The sequence below is a fragment of the Salmo salar genome, chromosome 02 (assembly GCF_965601325.2).
Source record: "Salmo salar chromosome 02, fSalSal1, whole genome shotgun sequence".
In the NCBI taxonomy this organism is placed as follows: Eukaryota; Metazoa; Chordata; class Actinopteri; order Salmoniformes; family Salmonidae; genus Salmo; species Salmo salar.
In genome coordinates, this window is record NC_138292.1 from 76,634,147 (window position 1) to 76,656,790 (window position 22,644).

A 22,644-nucleotide genomic window follows, 5' to 3' on the forward strand; every position below is an offset into this window, starting at 1 on the left:
TAGGCTACCTGTCTCTAACCACTAGACTACCTGTCTCTAACCACTAGGCTACCTGTCTCTAACCACTAGGCTACCTGCCGCCCCACATAAACACCTTTATTTTTTTGTTCATTTTATTTGATAGATTTGCCTTTATTTATCCATCTCAGAACCATTCTGATGAAGCATCATGTTTTTAATAGTTGTATAAATAAAGAATTACATTTTTTATTGATTTAATTGGAAGATTCTGCTACTCACAGGCCTTTGTTTAAAACACAACTATAGACCTCCCTATTCAAGCTAGATTTTAATATTTGATCGTTTAATCTGTTTAAAATCTATATTTATTATCAGTAGGTAATGGTTTGATGCATTGTCATAATTCTTTCTATTTTTTTATGTTTTGTCGCTGAATTTTGTTTATGTTCTGTTTTCTATCTCATCCACAGCTTGGGAAACGCCTTTACAAATTAAAGATGGTTATTATTATGATTAATAATTCATTCATTTAACCAGTTAAGCAACTGAGAACACATTCTCTTTTTGCCACGTGACAATGAGAGAACAAAGAATCTGGCAGAAAAGCAACAAAAAAATGACATTACAGAATTAAAACACTGTTATTAATTTGAAAAATAAATGACTGCGCCCCCTATTGGACAAACTCAACTATTTAATTCACATTTCAGTCGGTTAGCAGAGCGACTTAAACGAGAAATTAGGGCTAAGTGCCTTGCTCACTCTATAACCTCTCTGTATAATACTGTGTCATTACTAGCAGGACTATAACCTCTCTGTATAATACTGTATCATTACTAGTAGGTCTATAACATCTCTGTATAATACTGTATCATTACTAGCAGGACTATAACCTCTCTGTATAATACTGTATCATTACTAGTAGGTCTATAACCTCTCTGTATAATACTGTATCATTACTAGTAGCTCTATAACCTCTCTGTATAATACTGTATCATTACTAGTAGGTATATAACCTCTCTGTATAATACTGTATCATTACTAGTAGGTCTATAACCTCTCTGTATAATACTGTATCATTACTAGTAGGTCTATAACCTCTCTGTATAATACTGTATCATTACTAGTAGGTCTATAACCTCTCTGTATAATACTGTATCATTACTAGTAGGACTATAACCTCTCTGTATAATACTGTATCATTACTAGTAGGTCTATAACCTCTCTGTGTAATATCATTACTAGTAGGACTATAACCTCTCTGTATAATACTGTATCATTACTAGTAGGTCTATAACATCTCTGTATAATATCATTACTAGCAGGACTATAACCTCTCTGTATAATACTGTATCATTACTAGTAGGTCTATAACCTCTCTGTGTAATATCATTACTAGTAGGACTATAACCTCTCTGTATAATACTGTATCATTACTAGTAGGTCTATAACCTCTCTGTATAATACTGTATCATTACTAGTAGGACTATAACCTCTCTGTATAATACTGTATCATTACTAGTTGGTCTATAACCTCTCTGTATAATACTGTATCATTACTAGTAGGTCTATAACCTCTCTGTATAATACTGTATCATTACTAGTAGGTATATAACCTCTCTGTATAATACTGTATCATTACTAGTAGGTCTATAACATCTCTGTATAATACTGTATCATTACTAGTAGGTCATATAACCTCTCTGTATAATACTGTATCATTACTAGTAGGTCTATAACCTCTCTGTGTAATACTGTATCATTACTAGTAGGACTATAACCTCTCTGTATAATATCATTACTAGTAGGACTATAACCTCTCTGTATAATACTGTATCATTACTAGTTGGTCTATAACCTCTCTGTATAATACTGTATCATTACTAGTTGGTCTATAACCTCTCTGTATAATACTGTATCATTACTAGTAGGTCTATAACATCTCTGTATAATATCATGACTAGTAGGTCTATAACCTCTCTGTATAATATCATGACTAGTAGGTCTATAACCTCTCTGTATAATATCATGACTAGTAGGTCTATAACCTCTCTGTATAATACTGTATCATTACTAGTTGGTCTATAACCTCTCTGTATAATATCATTACTACTAGGTATATAACCTCTCTGTATAATACTGTATCATTACTAGTAGGTCTATAACCTCTCTGTATAATACTGTATCATTACTAGTAGGTCTATAACATCTCTGTATAATACTGTATCATTACTAGTAGGTCTATAACCTCTCTGTATAATACTGTATCATTACTAGCAGGACTATAACCTCTCTGTATAATACTGTATCATTACTAGTAGGTCTATAACCTCTCTGTATAATACTGTATCATTACTAGTAGGTCTATAACATCTCTGTATAATACTGTATCATTACTAGTAGGTCTATAACCTCTCTGTATAATACTGTATCATTACTAGTAGGTATATAACCTCTCTGTATAATACTGTATCATTACTAGTAGGTCTATAACCTCTCTGTATAATATCATTACTAGCAGGTCTATAACCTCTCTGTGTAATATCATTACTAGTAGGTCTATAACCTCTCTGTATAATACTGTATCATTACTAGTAGGTCTATAACCTCTCTGTATAATACTGTATCATTACTAGTAGGTCTATAACCTCTCTGTATAATACTGTATCATTACTAGTAGGTCTATAACATCTCTGTATAATATCATTACTAGTAGGTCTATAACCTCTCTGTATAATACTGTATCATTACTAGTAGGTCTATAACCTCTCTGTATAATACTGTATCATTACTAGTAGGTATATAACCTCTCTGTATAATATCATTACTAGTAGGACTATAACCTCTCTGTATAATACTGTATCATTACTAGTAGGTCTATAACCTCTCTGTATAATACTGTATCATTACTAGTAGGTCTATAACCTCTCTGTATAATACTGTATCATTACTAGTAGGTCTATAACATCTCTGTATAATATCATTACTAGTAGGTCTATAACCTCTCTGTATAATACTGTATCATTACTAGTAGGTCTATAACCTCTCTGTATAATACTGTATCATTACTAGCAGGACTATAACCTCTCTGTATAATACTGTATCATTACTAGTAGGTCTATAACATCTCTGTATAATACTGTATCATTACTAGTAGGTATATAACCTCTCTGTATAATACTGCATCATTACTAGTAGGTATATAACCTCTCTGTATAATACTGTATCATTACTAGTTGGTCTATAACCTCTCTGTATAATACTGTATCATTACTAGTAGCTCTATAACCTCTCTGTATAATACTGTATCATTACTAGTAGCTCTATAACCTCTCTGTATAATACTGTATCATTACTAGTAGTAGTAGTAGTAGTAGTAGTAGGTCTATTGTGCTATGAGGTTTGGGTTTTTATGGCGCTGAAGGTAAAGTTCACCACTGGTTCAAGCCCCATTCTGGCTGTTCCACCCCTCTTACGTTACTCTAAAGGCCCAAGAGGTCAAAGTGGGAAAGGAATATGGAGAGAAATGATTAACCATGTAGTGTCCACTTGATGGCAGTACATACACTTGTTATAAGGACTATTGTCTTGTTGGTCCTTTGTGGCTCATTCTGTAGAGCACGGCACTGGCAAAGCCTGGGTTGTGGGTTCCATTCCTTTTGGGGTCACCCATTTGTAAAAGTATCCAACTCTATGGGTGAGTCTTCCACTGCCTGTTCACCCCGCTATCATCCAGAAGGCGAGGTCAGTACAGGTGCATCAAAGCTGGGACCGAGATACTGAAAAACAGCTTCTATTTCAAGGCCATCAGACTGTTAAATAGCCATCACTAGGCGGCTTCCACTTAGAGGCTGCTGCCCTATATACATAGACTTGAAATCACTGGCCACTTTAATAATGGAACACCAGTCACTTTAATAATGTTTACATATTTTTGCTTTACTCATCTCATATCTATATACTGTATTCTGTACTACTGTATTAAGTCTATGTCACTCCGACATTGCTCATCCTAATATTTACATATTACTTAATTCCATTCTTTTAATTTTAGGTTGTGTGTATTGTTGTGAATTGTTATGTCACGTCCTGACCAGTATAAGGGGTTATTGGTTATTGTAGTTTGGTCTGGACGTGGCAGGGGGTATTTGTTTTATGTGGTTCGGGGTTTATGGGATATGTATTTATGTAAGAGGGGTGTTTGATTTATGTGTTCTGGGGTTTTTGGGTAATGTTCTGGTTTTGTATTTCTATGGTTTTCTATGTTGTGTATTTCTTTGTTGGCCTGGTATAGCTCTCAATCAGGAACAGCTGTACATCGTTGTTACTGATTGAGAGTCATACTTAAGTAGCCCTGTTTTCACCTGTCCCTTTGTGGGAAGTGTTGTTTGCATAGCTGTGTGGTTTAGCCTGCAATCATGGTTTGTTTGTGTTCAATAAAAGTCATTATGAGCACTCAACCCGCTGCGCCTTGGTCCACTACGTACGACGACCGTTCGTGTTACATATTACTGCACTGTTGGAGCTAGAAACAGAAGAATTTCGCTTTTTCCTTCATCTTGTTCAACTGCTACCATGCACCTGCAAAATAGATTGCTCAGATGTGCAAGTGCCTTTTGAATTTTGAGCTACACCTGTAATAACATCTGCTGAACATGTGTATGTAACAAATACAATTTGATTTGATTTTCTGTCTTTGTTGGGTTGCAGACATCCTGTCTGAGGGAGTTCTGATATTATCTCCTCTCACCTAACCACCACATGACACATACAGCTGAGTGTACAGGAGCCGCTGGCAGGCGTCGCTGACACAGCATGAATCAAACAGTGAGATTTACAACCAAAATCATTATGCTCTCTCTCTTTCACACACACACACAGACACATACAACGTGTACAGGCCCGCTCTCCATGGCGAGAACGAGTGCTCATACCTCTGAAGGATCCGTTTGTTTGGTGAGAGAACAAGTTTCTCACCAGAGGACTGAGAGAGAGAGAGAGAGAATAGCCTATGGGGTGGGAATGAGGGAACCAAAACAAGTTTTTCACCAACGTGCTGGTTTTTCTTTTTTTTTATATTGATAAGAGGACGGAGAGAGAGAGCGAGAGAGAGAGAATAGCATATGGGGTGGGAATGAGAGAACCGAAACATACTGTATGTTCATTAGTAGGCCTGTAAAGTTGGGAGATAAAGATAGAAAACAAATGAGACGGTCTACCGCCGCGACGCCCATCCCCGTAATGTCTCATCCCTGAACGTTTCACAACTACCGGTTGACTGCGGCTGGAATTGTGACGGATCGACGCACTGAGCATGTCAGGGCGAGTTTTATAGAAATGCGTTTGGAAATAAAATCAGTAACAAAAACGTCTTTCAAAATCATTTGGGGATGTTCGACTCACGAGGATGCTTGAAGGAATTTGATTTTCCACTTTGACAACTCTAAACTGTTTGGATGAATTCTATTTTTCAAGACTTCCAAGTTCGCCACAGGTCTCTATCACAGCCCAACTTGTTGCTATTGAAATTATATCTAGCTCAAATACAGTTGTAGGTCTATGTCACTCATCTTTCTTAGTTTGAACAACGGTCAATATTGAATTAAACGTTTAACCACTAACTGGATAAAACGAGAAGATGTTGGAGAAATATTCCCGGCACAGCCCCGGAGGCGCGCCCGTCCCGAACACGGACCTGCAACTCAAACTACCCGAGAGCAACGTGGGTACCGGAGGCCAAGAGAAAGATAACGGGTCTGGGCAGAAACTGGTGGAGATAACGGGACCGGCGCTGTCCAAACGGAAACTACTGGTCGGTCTGGACCTGCTCTGTCTGGTTCTGGGTATGTACAATTTAGGCTATTATCTTTTTATCAGATCAACTTTTTACGATTCATAATTTTTATCATATCCACTTTTTATTTGTTTTATCTTTTACCATTTTATCGTATCACCTTTTCTTCCCTTAAAAAAAAAGAATATATTTTTCAAATCAACTTTTTATAATTTAAGCCTACCTGGACCTGCTTCTGCTTTAATAAAAACGATCTTCGAGTTATTTTCATAAAAATAACTTACATTGTTAATAAAAAATTAATAATTTATAAAGTTTATAAACTTCAAATCTTCCAGTAGGTCTATAAAACATTTTCATCATTCATTCTATTGTTTATTGTTAGGATACAGCTATATTCCAAATAATGGTGTATTTATTGCTTTATGGCGACACTGAATGCCCGCTGTCATTTTACTCTTTATTTTAAATCAAACATTTATTGACTACAATTATTGTTTTATAACGCGCGTTGAAAGCTTTCTATTATACACTACATGGCCGAAAGTATGTGGACTTCCCTTCAAATTAGTGGATTCGCCTATTTCAGCCACACCCATTACTGACAGGTGTATAAAATCGAGCACACAGCCATGCAATCTCCATAGACAAACATTGGCAGTAGAATGGCCTTACTGAAGAGCTCAGTGACTTTCAACGTGGCACCACATTTCCAACAACTCAGTTCGTCAAATTTCTCCACTGCTAGAGCTGCCCTGGTCAACTGTAAGTGCTGTTATTGTGAAATGGAAACGTCTAGTGTGACTCCAAATCCAGACCTCCATGGTTTGATAAATTGGATTTCCATTGATTATTTTTGTGTGATTTTGTTGTCAGCACATTCAACTATGTAAAGAAAAAAGTATTTAATAAGATTATTTCTTTCATTCAGATCTAGGATGTGTTGTTTAAGTGTTCCCTTTATTTTTTTGAGCAGTATATTTCAATTAAATTGCAAAAGATTCAAATATCAACATTTGAATAGTTCATGAAAGTCAGCCTAGCCTACGTCACCTTTCCACCTGGTGGCTGAGCCGTTGTTGCTCCCAGACCTGAATCCAATTGAGCACATCTGGGACATCATGTCTCGCTCCATCCACCAACGCCACGTTGCACCACAGACTGTCCAGGAGTTGGCGGATGCTTTAGTCCAGGTCTGGGAGGAGATCCCTCAGGAGACCATCCGCCACCTCATCAGGAGCACTCAAAATTAAAGTGGAAAACCACACTACAGGCTGATCCAACTTTGATGTAATGTCCTTAAAACAAGTCAAAATGAGGCTCAGTAGTGTGTGTGGCCTCCACGTGCCTGTATGACCTCCCTACAACGCCTGGGCAGGGGAACGGGCGGGCCAGTACATAGCATCAATGCCTTCCTCTTGCAGGAACTGCTGACACACTCCAGCCACATGAGGTCTAGCATTGTCTTGCATTAGGAGGAACCCAGGGCCAACCGCACCAGCATATGGTCTCACAAGGGGTCTGAGGATCTCATCTCGGTACCTAATGGCAGTCAGGCTACCTCTGGCGAGCACATGGAGGGCTGTGCGGCCCCCCAAAGAAATGCCACCCCACACCATGCCTGACCCACCGCCAAACCGGTCATGCTGGAGGATGTTGCAGGCAGCAGAACGTTCTCCACGGCGTCTCCAGACTCTGTCACGTCTGTCACGTGCTCAGTGTGAGCCTGCTTTCATCTGTGAAGAGCACAGGGCGCCAGTGACGAATTTGCCAATCTTGGTGTTCTCTGGCAAATGCCAAACGTCCTGCACGGTGTTGGGCTGTAAGCACAACCCCCACCTGTGGACGCTGGGCCCTCATACCACCCTCATGGAGTCTGTTTCTGACCGTTTGAGCAGACACATGCACATTTGTGGCCTGCTGGAGGTCATTTTGCAGGGCTCTGGCAGTGCTTCTCCTGCTCCTCCTTGCACAAAGGCGGAGGTAGCGGTCCTGCTGCTGGGTTGTTGCCCTCCTACGGCCTCCTCCACGTCTCCTGATGTACTGGCCTGTCTCCTGGTAGCGCCTCCATGCTCTGGACACTACGCTGACAGACACAGCAAACCTTCTTGCCCCAGCTCGCATTGATGTGCCATCCTGGATGAGCTGCACTACCTGAGCCACTTGTGTGGGTTGTAGACTCCGTCTCATGCTACCACTAGAGTGAAAGCACCGCCAGCATTCAAAAGTGACCAAAACATCAGCCAGGAAGCATAGGAACTGAGAATTGATTTCACAGAAGTGTGATTGACTTGGAGTTACATTGTGTTGTTTAAGTGTTCCCTTTATTTTTTTGAGCAGTGTATATTTGACTATGAGATAGTAGCCTATAGTTTCGTTGTTGTTTCGCATCTAGGCTATTTATGATACACAGTGAGCGTGAGGACATTGAATCAGGAATTAGCACTAGCGCAAATCAACAGGTTGGTCAACATTATCATAAACAATTTCTTCAACAAAAACGAAATAAATTGGGAAAAATAAATTGAAGCTCTAAATTATTCTCACTCTCAGTGTTCTCTCTCGCTGCACGCAAGCTCTCGATGCCAGTTGGCTCGAGCAGGCCAAGGGAATTCTACACTTTCCATGACAACCAGGGTTCAGGGAAGAGCTAGGCCTGGGGAATTGTGTGTAGTACAAATACATAAATAAACAATCCCTGTGTATGTGCGTGTGTGTGCGTGCGCGTGCACTCCCTTTATGCATCTGATGACATTTCTCAAACTGTGGTTATGTAAGAGCAGCTAATTCACTTAGCCTATGTCCCAAATTACACCATATTCCCTATATAGTGTACTATTTTAACCAGGGCCCATGGGTCTCTGCACTCTTAGAAAAAAAGTTCCAAAAGGGTTCTTCGGCTGTCCCCATAGGAGAACCCTTTTTGGTTCCATGTAAGAACCCTGTGTAGAAAGGGTTCTACATGCAACCCAAAACGGTTCTACCTGGAACCAAAGGAGTTCTACCTGCAAACAAAAAGGGTTCTTCAAAGGGTTTTGCTATATGGGGACAGCTGAAGAACCCTTTTAGGTTCTTGATAGCTTTTTTTTCTACAAGTGTGGGCCAAAGTATATTATAGTGCACTACTTTGGCCCACACTTGTTATAATAAAGAGTGAATAGGATGTCATTTTGGACACCTCTCTCTCTCTCTCTGATCCCCTCCTACTTGTCTAGAGGAGAAGGAGTGCTGATCAGGGATCAGGTCCCCACCTGTCCCTGTATTCCTATTCATTGTGATCTACAAGGCTGCTACAGATGTGATGCAGGGACGGACTGGGACCAGAATCCAGCCTGGGCATTTCTAACACACTGGCCCATTTGTTTCCCAGAGGCCACCAATTATTAGCCCACATAATGATCATTTTGTGCAAAAACACCAATTTAGACCAGTCCACTGGGCTACAGATGGACCAATTTAGACCAGTCCACTGGGCTACAGATGGACCAATTTGGCCAAGCTGCCCTATGACCAGTCCACCCTATATGTGGTGTATATGTGAGGACCAGTACCCTGGACAAAGCTATGGGGAGACTTGTTGTCTAGAGGAGTTGGAGTGCTGATCAGGGATCAGGTCCCTTCCTGTCCATGTGTTCGTGTTCATTGTGATCTAGAAGGCAGAACTGATCCTATATCAGCCCTCCTACACTGAGACACTTGATACAGTCCAATCAAGCTGCTGATAGGAAGAACACAAGACAGATACTATCAATGTTGTGTATAATGGTTCTAGAGAGAGGAGATGAAGAGAGAGGAAGATAGACAGAGAGAGGAAAGGAAGGGAGGGATGGAAAGAGAGAATGAGTAAGATAGAGCGAGAGAGAATGAAAAGAGTGTGTGTGTGTGTCTGTGTGTGTGTAGGAGACTGACAGTGCTAGCTCAGACCCACAGTCTCTCTTTGTTTGGTTGTAATGTTAGAGAATTGAACTGGTCTCACAAACAGCCATCCTCTCCTCTCCTCTCCTCTCCTCTCCTCTCCTCTCCTCTCCTCTCCTCTCCTCTCCTCTCCTCTCCTCTCCTCTCCTCTCCTCTCCTCTCCTCTCCTCTCCTCTCCTCTCCTCCCCCTTCCCTTCCCCTCCTCTCCTCTCTCCCTTTCTCTCACACCATACCCACCCCCCCTCTCCATCTCCTGTCCTCTCTCCCCATTCCCTCCCTCCTCTCCTTTTCTCACTCTCATCTCCTCTCTTGTATGCTCCTGTATACTGGTCTCAGATCAGATCTAATGGGATCCATAACTTGTTATAATAGAGATGTTGTCCCAAGGGTGTTGTGACCTCACATTCCAGCAGTGAGTCTAACCATTTAGTTTCTCTGGAGAAAAACCCTGGGTTCCCACTCTCTCACTCTCCCTTTCAGTCACTCTCTCTCTTCCTCCAACTCACCCTCCCCCAAATGCTCCCTCTCCCCCCATATGAACTGCTACAACAGAGAGGAAATATGAAACATAGATTAAATCTGTTGACGTAATTCATATGGTCAGTGTTTTAGAAGGACATTGTGTGTCAATGTGATGTTTAAGGCCAGGATTCAATCCAAACACCCAATGTGATGATGATGTATGAATGTAGGTGAATGTTATGGTTTACAGTGAGCTTTTAAAGTATGTTTCTATACTGTGTAATATAGCTTATGATGCAAAACCACATTTTTGTCAAGCAGACAAGTATGGTCTGAACTCAACTCTCTCTCTCCACCTCCACTTCTGTCTTTCTCTCTCTACCTCTACTTCTGTCTTTCTCTCTCTCTCTACTTCTCTTTCTGTCTTTCTCTCTCGCTCTCTCTACCTCACTTCTGTCTTTCACTATATCTCTCTCTCTCTCTCTCTCCACCTCTGCTTGTCTTTCACTATCTCTCACTCTCTCCACCTCTACTTCTGTCTTTCTCTCTCTCTCTCTACCTCCACTTCTGTCTTTCATCATCTCTCTCTCTCTACCTCCACTCCTTCCTCTCTCTCTGGTTCTTTATGTTTGACAGGTTGTAGCCTCATCCTTTATGTTTCAGAGAGTTTGTGTGTGTGTGTGTGCATGTGTGGTTAAGGTGGACCGGTTTGTTTTAGGTCTATCTCTCCTTTCATTCTCCCCTCCCCCCTCTCTCTCTCCTCTCTCCCTCTCTTTCTTTCTCTCGCTCTCTGTTTCTGTCTGTCTCTGTCTTTCTCTCTGTTGCAGTCTCTCTGTCTCTCTCTCTCTTTTGGCTCAGTTCAGTTCTATAATCTTTATTGGCATAATGAATCTGTCTCACATTGTCAAAGCTAGAACATGTTGAAACAATAAAACTCCCTCCCTCCCTCCCTCCCTCCAGCCTCCATCCCGTTCTTGGTGTGTGAGCTGAAGGCAGTGAGTCCATATAGCAGAGGGTTTTTCTGTGGTGATCCCAGCATCATGTATCCATACCTACACAGAGAGGCTATACCAGATCAGCTGCTCATTACTGGTGGGATCATCATCACCGGACTCACTGTGAGTATCACACACTCTTCGTCATCATCACCATCATCATCATCACATGATTGTTAAACAATAGTACTTGTAGTAACCTATTCTCAGAAGCCATAATAACAATAATAATAATCAAATCAAAATCAAACCACATTTTATTGGTCACATACACATGGTTAGCAGTGCAGTAATATCTAACAAGTAATCTAACAGTACACAAATCTAAAGGGGTGAATGAGAATATGTACATATACATATATGGATGAGTGGCATTGCCAAGGTGCAATAGATGGTATAAAATACAGTATATACATGTGATATGAGTAATGTAAGATATGTAAACATTATTAAAAGTGGCATAATACTACTACTACTAATAATACTACTACTAATAATACTAATAATAATAATACCAATACTAATACTACTACTACTACTAATACTACTAATAATACTACCACAAATAATACTAATACTACTACTAATACCACTATTAATACTACTAATAGTAATACTACTACTAATACTACTACTACTGATAATGGTACTAATAATAACACCAGTGCTAATAATACTACTAATACCACTACTAATAATACTACTAATAGTAATACTACGACTAATACTACTACTTATACTACTAATACTAATACTACTAATAATAATACAATCTCGCAATTGTCAGTTCAGTTCTCCTCTCGTGTTTGTCACCAGACTAATAATAAAACAGTCACTATTGCTCTCCCTCCCTCCCTCCCTCCCTCCCTCCCTCCCTCCCTCCCTCCCTCCCTCAATCCCCCTCCAGATAGCTTTAGGGGAGTGTTACCGGGTGCATTACCGAGGGGTCAGCTCCAAAGCCTTCGTCAGGAACCTCTACGTCTCATGCCTGTATAAGGTGCGGCAATCTCCCTTCTGCATTCATCAGGTTTTAATAACATAAGATGCTAAAACATCTGTCATAGGCAGTCATAAACATGATCAAAAAGTGTTACACACAATTTCATTGTTATTTGTTGCACATGTAAGAAGTTGGGTTCCTTCCTGTTTGGCTATATATTTATTTCTGTATTTCTGTATTTTATTTCTGTAAGGAGTTAGGTTCCTTCCTGTTCGGCTGCTGCGTCGGCCAATCCCTGACCAACATGGCCAAGCTGAGCGTGGGGCGGCTGCGACCTCACTTCCTGTCTGTGTGCGGCGTCTCGTACGCCTCGCTCAACTGCACCCTCGGAACCTACGTCTCCACGGTAACCTGCAGAAAGACAGACCACCGATTGGAGGAGGAGGCCAGGTGTGTGTGTGTGTGTGTGTGTTGGGGGGGTGAGGGCAGGTGTGTGTGTGTGTTGGGGGGTGAGGGCAGGTGTGTGTGTGTGTGTGTGTGTGTGTGTGTGTGTGTTGGGGGGTAAGTGCAGGTGTGTGTGTGTGTGTTGGGGGATGAGGGCAGGTGTGTGTGTGTGTTGGGGGGTAAGTGGAGAGTGTGTGTGTTGGGGGATGAGGGCAGGTGTGTGTGTGTGTGTGTTGGAGGGGTGAGGGCAGGTGTGTGTGTGTGTGTGTGTTGGGGGGGTGAGGGCAGGTGTGTGTGTGTTGGGGGATGAGGGCAGGTGTGTGTGTGTTGTGGGGGTGAGGGCAGGTGTGTGTGTGTGTGTGTGTGTTGGGGGATGAGGGCAGGTGTGTGTGTGTTGGGGGGGTGAGGGCAGGTGTGTGTGTGTTGGGGGGGTGAGGGCAGGTGTGTGTGTGTGTGTGTGTTGGGGGGTGAGGGCAGGTGTGTGTGTGTGTGTGTGTGTGTGTGTGTGTGTGTGTTGGGGGGTAAGTGCAGGTGTGTGTGTGTGTGTGTTGGGGGATGAGGGCAGGTGTGTGTGTGTGTTGGGGGGTAAGTGGAGGTGTGTGTGTGTTGGGGGATGAGGGCAGGTGTGTGTGTGTGTGTTGGAGGGGTGAGGGCAGGTGTGTGTGTGTGTGTGGGGGGGGTGAGGGCAGTTGTGTGTGTGTTGGGGGATGAGGGCAGGTGTGTGTGTGTTGTGGGGGTGAGGGCAGGTGTGTGTGTGTGTGTGTGTGTGTGTTGGGGGGATGAGGGCAGGTGTGTGTGTGTTGGGGGGGTGAGGGCAGGTGTGTGTGTGTTGGGGGGGTGAGGGCAGGTGTGTGTGTGTGTGTGTTGGGGGGTGAGGGCAGGTGTGTGCGTGTTGGGGGTGAGGGCAGGTGTGTGCGTGTTGGGGGGGTAAGTGCAGGTGTGTGTGTGTTGGGGGATGAGGGCAGGTGTGTGTGTGTTGGGGGGGTGAGGGCAGGTGTGTGTGTGTGTGTGTGTTGGGGGGGTGAGGGCAGGTGTGTGTGTGTGTTGGGGGGGTGAGGGCTGGTGTGTGTGTGTGTGTGTTGGGGGGTGAGGGCAGGTGTGTGTGTGTGTGTGTGTTGGGGGGGTGAGGGCAGGTGTGTGTGTGTGTGTGTGTGTTGGGGGGGTGAGGGCAGGTGTGTGTGTGTGTGTGTGTTGGGGGGGTGAGGGCAGGTGTGTGTGTGTGTGTTGGGGGGGTGAGGGCAGGTGTGTGTGTGTGTGTTGGGGGGGTGAGGGCAGGTGTGTGTGTGTGTGTTGGGGGGGTGAGGGCAGGTGTGTGTGTGTGTGTTGGGGGGGTGAGGGCAGGTGTGTGTGTGTTGGGGGGTGAGGGCAGGTGTGTGTGTGTGTGTGTTGGGGGGGTGAGGGCAGGTGTGTGTGTGTTGGGGGGTGAGGGCAGGTGTGTGTGTGTGTGTGTTGGGGGGGTGAGGGCAGGTGTGTGTGTGTGTTGGGGGGGTGAGGGCAGGTGTGTGTGTGTGTTGGGGGGTGAGGGCAGGTGTGTGTGTGTGTTGGGGGGGTGAGGGCAGGTGTGTGTGTGTGTGTGTGTGTGTGTGTGTGTGTGTGTGTTGGGGGGGTGAGGGCAGGTGTGTGTGTTGGGGGATGAGGGCAGGTGTGTGTGTGTGTGTGTGAGTTGGGGGGATGAGGGCAGGTGTGTGTGTGTTGGGGGGGTGAGGGCAGGTGTGTGTGTTGGGGGGATGAGGGCAGGTGTGTGTGTGTGTGAGTTGGGGGGATGAGGGCAGGTGTGTGTGTGTTGGGGGGGTGAGGGCAGGTGTGTGTGTGTGTGTGTGTAGTAAGCATTTGTTTTGTATGTTATTTTCAGGAAATCATTCTTCTCTGGTCATGCTTCGTTTGCAATGTACACCATGCTGTATCTAGCAGTAAGTATCTCCCACACACACACACACACACACTGTGAACCATCCTCCCAGTGGGTCTGAAAGCAGAGAGTGATTGAAAAGAAGGGAGCTGAGAGACAGAAAGAGAGTGATTGAAAAGAAGGGAGCTGAGAGACAGAAAGAGAGTGATTGAAAAGAAGGGAGCTGAGAGACAGAAAGAGAGAAAAGAGAGGAGCTGAAAGCGATTGAAAGAAAGAAGAAGTAGGGCAGACAGAGATGTCTTTGTTCCCCTCTGGCAGGGGAGGGGATTGACCTCTGTCTCTCTATACTACACTCCTCTATTGTGTGAGGGCAGGGCCATAGAGATAGAGTTGAGTCAGAACTGGGCTGCATCTTTGAAGATAAATACAGTATAATTCAGTATAATTCAGTATAATATAGTGTAAAACAGTATAATTCGGTATAATACAGTATAATGTAGTATAATAGAGTATAATTCAGTATAATACTATATGTACAATGTGTGTGTAGTAATCAACATTTTTCCCTCCCTCCCTCCCTCCCGCTCTTCAGTTCTACCTCCAAGCCAGGTGGTGTTGGCGAGGGGCCAGGTTACTCAGACCCCTCATACAGTTCTTCCTGGTTCTACTAGCTGTGTATACAGGTACTTACAGGTGTATTGATAACAAAAATAAATAATTTTATTTCACCTTTATTTAACCAGGTAGGCACGTTGAGAACAAGTTCTCATTTACAACTGCGACCTGGCCAAGATAAAGCAAAGCAGTTCGACAACAGAGTTACACATGGAATAAAACAAACATACAGTCAATAATATAGCAGAAAAAATAAGTCTATATACAAAGTGAGCAAATGAGGTGAGATAAGGGCAAAACAGGCCATGGTGGTGAAGTAAATACAATATAGCAAGTAAAACACTGATCAGTGATGGGGGAAAGCTACTCTGAAAATATAGTGTAGCCAACTACTAACGACTTGTCGTGGGACGACTCCCCAACTGATAGTGACGAAGGACCGCTTTCCCAGACACTGATTACGGCCGGGATTCAATCCCAGATGCGTTGTCGACAAGCCACTGTACTGTCAACAACGTGCCTTTTAAAGGAACATCTTCCTGACGTTCGGGGAGGTTGTGTTCATGTTAAATGCTGTACATGTCAGTTCAAGCTTAAATGTCCTGTCAAAGTCACGTGCAGTTGGTTTATGGACACCACAGATTGGACTGAATCTCAACCTAAACCTACATTCTGGGCTCAGAAGCATTTTTCAATGGAGAATCGTCATGGAACATGTTTTTAATCCAGGACGAGGCGTAATCTGTGTCTGGGAATCCAGCCCATTATATATTCTGAATGACATTGCTGATATGTTATAATGGTCTATGGATGTTCATAGCGTCTCAGAACTCTCCCTGAGTAGTCCGTCCACAATGTGGTTATTCATCGTGTCACAGAAGTTGTCATGTAGAGAAGAGGACCAAGGCGCAGCGGGATTGTGGACACTCATGTTTATTAAAGGAAACATGTAAAGCATCCACTTGAACAAAAAAACAATAAACAGTACTTACACCGGTAACAGTGTGGCAGGCTCAAACCAACGCAGTGCACACAACCCCAAAGAAAAAAAAACACACACCTATATAGGACTTCCAATCAAAGGCAACTCAACACACCTGCCTTCAATTGGAAGTCCCAATCACCCACACAACATTTAACAAACACAAACCACCTGCCACATCCTGACCAAGACTAACACAATACACCCTCTGCTGGTCAGAACGTGACAGTACCCCCCCCTTCAAGATGCACCTAAAAAAAAGAAAAACAAGAAAATCCCCAATACCCCAACAAACAATAACCCCTAACAAATAAGGGAGGGTGGCTGCCGTCAACGACGGCCCTGTGCTACACCCTCCCTCCCTCCCCAACCCACCTATCCTGGAGGTGGCTCAGGTGCAGGCAGCTCGGGGCAGTCCGGCAGCTCGGGGCAGCTCGGGGCAGTCCGGCAGCTCTGACGAATGTTGACCGTCGGGCAGCTCTGACGAATGTTGACCGTCGGGCAGCTCTGACGAATGTTGACCGTCGGGCAGCTCTGACGAATGTTGACCGTCGGGCAGCTCTGACGAATGTTGACCGTCGGGCAGCTCTGACGAATGTTGACCGTCGGGCAGCTCTGACAAATGTTGACCGTCGGGCAGCTCTGACAAATGTTGACCGTCGGGCAGCTCTGACAAATGTTGACCGTCGGGCAGCTCTGACAAATGTTGACCGTCGGGCAGCTCTGACAAATGTTGACCGGCGGGCAGCTCTGACAAATGTTGACCGGCGGGCAGCTCTGACAAATGTTGACCGGCGGGCAGCTCTGACAAATGTTGACCGGCGGGCAGCTCTGACAAATGTTGACCGGCGGGCAGCTCTGACAAATGTTGACCGGCGGGCAGCTCTGACAAATGTTGACCGGCGGGCAGCTCTGACAAATGTTGACCGGCGGGCAGCTCTGACAAATGTTGACCGGCGGGCAGCTCTGACAAATGTTGACCGGCGGGCAGCTCTGACAAATGTTGACCGGCGGGCAGCTCTGACGACTTGACTGGCACTCCAGTCTTGCCCCGTCAACCAGCCCTTGTGCCCCCCCCTAAAAAAATCTTGGGGGTGCCTCTCGGTCTCCCTTACCCGTCGTGTTCCCCAGTCCTCGCCAAACTTCTTCCGCTGCTTGGTCCTTGTTTGGTGGGTGGTTCTGTCACAGCAGTTGTCATGTAGAGAAGAGGACCAAGGTGCAGCGGGATTGTGGACACTCATGTTTATTAAAGGAAACATGTAAAGCATCCGCTTGAACAAAAAAACTATAAACAGTACTTACACCGGTAACAGTGTGGCAGGCTCAAACCAATGCAGTGCACACAAACAACCACCCACAACCCCAAAGAAAAACACACACACCTATATAGGACTTCCAATCAAAGGCAACTCAACACACCTGCCTTCAATTGGAAGTCCCAATCACCCACACAACATTTAACAAACACAAACCACCTGCCACATCCTGACCAAGACTAACACAATACACCCTCTGCTGGTCAGGACGTGACACATCGGGACTACTGTCTTTCCAATTGTTGTTTAATCTCTGCTCTGAGTAAAAAAAAATATATATAATTATACATTTGTAAAATAAATAATTAAATACATTTTCCTAATACATTTGCCTGGCTGTCTGGTGCAGTTTTGATAGAATCCTGGTCTTCTCTTGTCAATTGTTGTCACTTTGTTCAGTTGCTGTCCACTGGATTGCTGTAATTGGCCCATTAGCCTGTCAATCAAATGCCCCAAATTCTAGGGCGGGGCTTGACAATGGGTCATTTTCTCTGTACTACTGTAATATGTATTTTTCTCATTGTTGAGTGACAATTCCAAATATTTAACAGGTACGTTTCTAAACTGTAATCTCTTCGCAGGCCTGACTAGGATATCTGACTATCGACATCATCCCTCTGATGTCATCACTGGCTACATACAGGGAGCCTTGACTGCCTACTGGGTGGTGAGTTGATATGTGTGTGTGTATATATGTAGGTGTGTGTGTGTGTGTTATCCTAAGTGTGTATAACCAGTGTGTTTCTCTCTGTCCTCCAGGCCTTCCACGTCTCCTCCATGTTTAAAGACTACAACTCTACCCTCTCTCCTAGCCTGGACAACCCCCCATCACCACACCTCCTCCATGTTTAAAGACTACAACTCTACCCTCTCTCCTAGCCTGGACAACCCCCCATCACCACACCTCCTCCATGTTTAAAGACTACAACTCTACCCTCTCTCCTAGCCTGGACAACCCCCTGTCACCACACCTCCTCCATGTTTAAAGACTACAACTCTACCCTCTCTCCTAGCCTGGACAACCCCCCATCACCACACCTCCTCCATGTTTAAAGACTACAACTCTACCCTCTCTCCTAGCCTGGACAACCCCCCATCACCACACCTCCTCCATGTTTAAAGACTACAACTCTACCCTCTCTCCTAGCCTGGACAACCCCCTGTCACCACACCTCCTCCATGTTTAAAGACTACAACTCTACCCTCTCTCCTAGCCTGGACAACCCCCTGTCACCACACCTCCTCCATGTTTAAAGACTACAACTCTACCCTCTCTCCTAGCCTGGACAACCCCCCATCACCACACCTCCTCCATGTTTAAAGACTACAACTCTACCCTCTCTCCTAGCCTGGACAACCCCCCATCACCACACCTCCTCCATGTTTAAAGACTACAACTCTACCCTCTCTCCTAGCGTGGACAACCCCTGTCACCACACCGTCTGTTAGGGGATAGGTCTGTGTGTGTTTCTGTGTTAGTGAAGTGTTTCAGAACAAGTCCTGTGAAGTCACTTACCTCAGTATTCTGTGGGAGAGAGATTAAGAGAAAGAAAGGGAGACGGGAGAAAAAAGAGGGAGAGAGATAGTGGGAGAGAAAGAGAAGGGGAGACAGAGACACAGAGAGAGATGGGAAAGAAAAAGAGGGAGAGAAAAAGAGGCAGAGAGCGAGAGGGGGGAGGTAGTGGGAGAGAGGGAGAGAAAAAGAGGGACAGAGAGAGAAGTGGGGGAGATAGAGGGAGAGAAAAAGAGGGGGAGACAAAGAGACACAGAGAGAGCCTGTTCTCTGTGGCTCAGTTGGTAGAACCTGTCCTCTGTAGAACCTGTCCTCTGTGGCTCAGTTGGTAGAACCTGTCCTCTGTGGCTCAGTTGGTAGAACCTGTCCTCTGTGGCTCAGTTGGTAGAACCTTTCCTCTGTAGAACCTGTCCTCTGTGGCTCAGTTGGTAGAACCTGTCCTCTGTAGCTCAGTTGGTAGAACCTGTCCTCTGTGGTTCAGTTGGTAGAACCTGTCGTCTGTGGCTCAGTTGGTAGAACCTGTCCTCTGTAGATCAGTTGGTAGAACCTGTCCTCTGTGGCTCAGTTGGTAGAACCTGTCCTCTGTGGCTCAGTTAGTAGAACCTGTCCTCTGTGGCTCAGTTGGTAGAACCTTTCCTCTGTAGAACCTGTCCTCTGTGGCTCAGTTGGTAGAACCTGTCCTCTGTAGCTCAGTTGGTAGAACCTGTCCTCTGTGGCTCAGTTGGTAGAACCTGTCCTCTGTGGCTCAGTTGGTAGAACCTGTTCTCTGTGGCTCAGTTGGTAGAACCTGTTCTCTGTGGCTCAGTTGGTAGAACCTGTTCTCTGTGGCTCAGTTGGTAGAACCTGTCCTCTGTGGCTCAGTTGGTAGAGCATGCCATTTGCAACACCAGGATTGTGGGTTTGATTCCTGGGGCCTCCCCATACGTAAAAATGTGTACATGACTGACTGAAAGTTGGATAAAAAGTGCCTGGTAATGGAATATGTAAATCCATATTAGCGCCTCACAAACTATGTATGTAAATAATCCACTTTTAAAGGGCTGATCTGGGATTGGTAGGTCCACATCTGTTTTTTTACTTCTTAACGAATGATAACAGAGAACGCTTTGTTGTTCTTTTAAATCCCGGATTGCCCCTTTTAAATAAAGTCCACCTGTACTAAACCAGATGATTATGTTAGTCTGGGATTCAATCTGATTGCGCTTTGTCAACAATGCCATTAACGCCATTCATAGGCAATGTCCGCACCTTTCGGGGAGACCACATTCACCGCTGCATATGTCGGGTCAATCGGAAATGTTTAAATGGTGAGTTGTTGACAAAGCACCATGGGATTGAATCCCGACCGTAGTGTGGCTCTTCTAGCTAAAGCTGCTAATTATCGTTAGAATTCTTTAAAAATGATTTGTACATATAGTATTTATATATCACCACTAACATGGTACTATTAGTATTTTCTACTACATATATCCAAATTATTCACCAATTACACAGCCAGGGTACATATAGTATTTTGTACCACATGCGGCTGGTGGCACCTTAACTGGGGAGGAGGGGCTCATAGTAATGGGTGGAACGTAGTAAATGGACTGGTATCAAACACATGGTTTCCATGGTTTCCATGTGTTTTAAAACCCTTCCATTTACTCCATTCCAGACATTATGAGCCGTCCTCCCCAACAGCCTCCAGTGTTTTTCTTTCCAAGTTATACTATTCAGACATTTGAATTATATTTAATAAGACGTAACTGTAGTTATGTTAATAAGATTGTACATAAAACCAGTGAATGTAACTGAAATGAATGTGAACTTTTAATTTCAATCGTGTAATAATCCACTCCATTGTAATGTGTTGCGTGTGTTATACTGTGTGTGTGTGTATGTGTGTGATTCTAAGCCAGTGTGTGTGACTCTACTGTACAGTCTGTAACTAGGATAACCACTAACTATGAAATACTATGTTGACTTTTTAACTGGTGTGTCCTGTCTGGTTCTTTCAGAGTAATCCCACATTCTATACCAGTCTGACGGACGGACGGCGTCATTAAACATTTACATTTTGGTAATTCAGCAGACTCTCTTATCCAGAGAGACGTACAGTCAGGGCATTTAACTAAGCTAGATAAAACACCTACATATCACAGTCATCACATGTGAAAACTCTCCTCAGCAAAGAAGCCATCAGCAGAAGCGGTGCTAGTAAGAAGAGACGACAGCAATGAGAGTACAAGAAAGACACGTACAACAGTAAGGTACACCGGCAAAGGTTTGGTTACACAGTTTAACTGGGGTTAACTTCAGTAGCAGTACAAGACAAGTCAGAGCACAGGTGGATCTATGTACAATGGACCATCATCCTCATTATGTAGGTATTGTTTACAGTAGGAGAGTTCCGGGTTAGAATCGCCTCCATTCTATAGAGTTCCGAGCTCATTGTTCTGTTGCCGTGACAACGTAGAAGGAAGGCGACAACGTGTTCCGTCGCCTGACAGTCTGTAGAGGGGAGGGGCCCGGTGGGGGGGGAGTCTGGGAAGTCTAGATCTCTAGGAGAGACGAGATTGGTTGGAGCACTGGGAAGGGGAAGGGCAGAGACGGGGTGCGTGTGGGTTATGTTCCCACCTCTTTGTTTGGGGAAAAATCTACAACTGTTAATTTGTACAAGGGCTGTGGTAGTCACACACACACACACCTACACACTCACACACACACCTACACACTCACACACACACCTACACACTCACACCTACACACAGACACACACCCCCACACAGACACGCACAGAGACACACACACACAGAGACACACACAGAGACACACACGCACACACACACAGACACACACCCCCACACACACAAACACACACCTACAAACACACACACACACACACCTACAAACACACACACACAGACACCCCCCCCCCACACACACACACACCCCCCACACACACACACACACACACACACACACACACACACACACACACACACACACACACACACACACAGAGAGACACACACACACACACCTTCCAAACTCTCCTAATAGTCTCTCAAAGCCTATATAAATTCATGCACATTTCTTTGAAAACATTTTTGGCAACAGAAGTTCTCCTCTGACATTTAGTGTCCCAAATGGCACCCTATTTACTATGTAGTGATCTGGTCTAAAGTAGTGCACTATATAGGGAATAGGGCTCTGGTCTAAAGTAGTGCACTATATAGGGAATAGGCCCCTGGTCTAAAGTAGTGTACTATATAGGGAATAGGGCTCTGGTCTAAAGTAGTGTACTATATAGGAAATAGGGCTCTGGTCTAATGTAGTCCACTATATAGGGAATAGGGCTCTGGTCTAAAGTAGTGCACTATATAGGGAATAGGGCTCTGGTCTAATGTAGTGCACTATATAAGGAATAGGGCTCAGGTCTAAAGTAGTGCACTATTTAGGAATAGGGCTCTGGTCTAAAGTAGTGCACTATGTAGGGAATAGGGTTCTGGTCTAAAGTAGTGCACTAGATAGGGTACCATTTGAGATGCACTCCCTATTGAGGGTGAGCAACAACTAGTCAATCAATCTTTTGATTAATCAACCAACCAATCGATTATAAAAAAACTCTGTCAATGGATCACAGTTGCAAAATTCCGGTAACTTTCCCAAAGTTTTCCAGAAAATCCCAGTTGGAGAATTCAGGATTTCCTGCTCAGGTCTATTCTGTCCGGATTCAGGAAATCGTCCAAACGGGATTTCTGGAAATCTTAGAAATTTGGGGAAAGTTAATTTTGCGACCGTAGTTAATGGATTTACAACTGGTTAAACAACTGGTTAAACAACTGGTTACAAATGATTTAACACCAATGAGAG

The 22,644-nt window shown here is 44.1% G+C and overlaps 1 protein-coding gene across 1 annotated transcript; it reads left to right on the forward strand.

The window, feature by feature from the left end:
• Positions 1-4,958: 4,958 nt before the first annotated feature.
• LOC106592432 (phospholipid phosphatase 3) lies at positions 4,959-20,763 on the forward strand. Its single transcript, XM_014183781.3, has 8 exons — positions 4,959-5,804; positions 11,093-11,250; positions 12,035-12,124; positions 12,321-12,517; positions 14,364-14,421; positions 14,953-15,043; positions 17,855-17,940; positions 18,033-20,763. Exons 1-8 carry the CDS (start codon positions 5,600-5,602, stop codon positions 18,123-18,125), a joined length of 978 nt encoding a protein of 325 aa, XP_014039256.2. The 5' UTR covers positions 4,959-5,599; the 3' UTR covers positions 18,126-20,763.
• Positions 20,764-22,644: the final 1,881 nt, after the last annotated feature.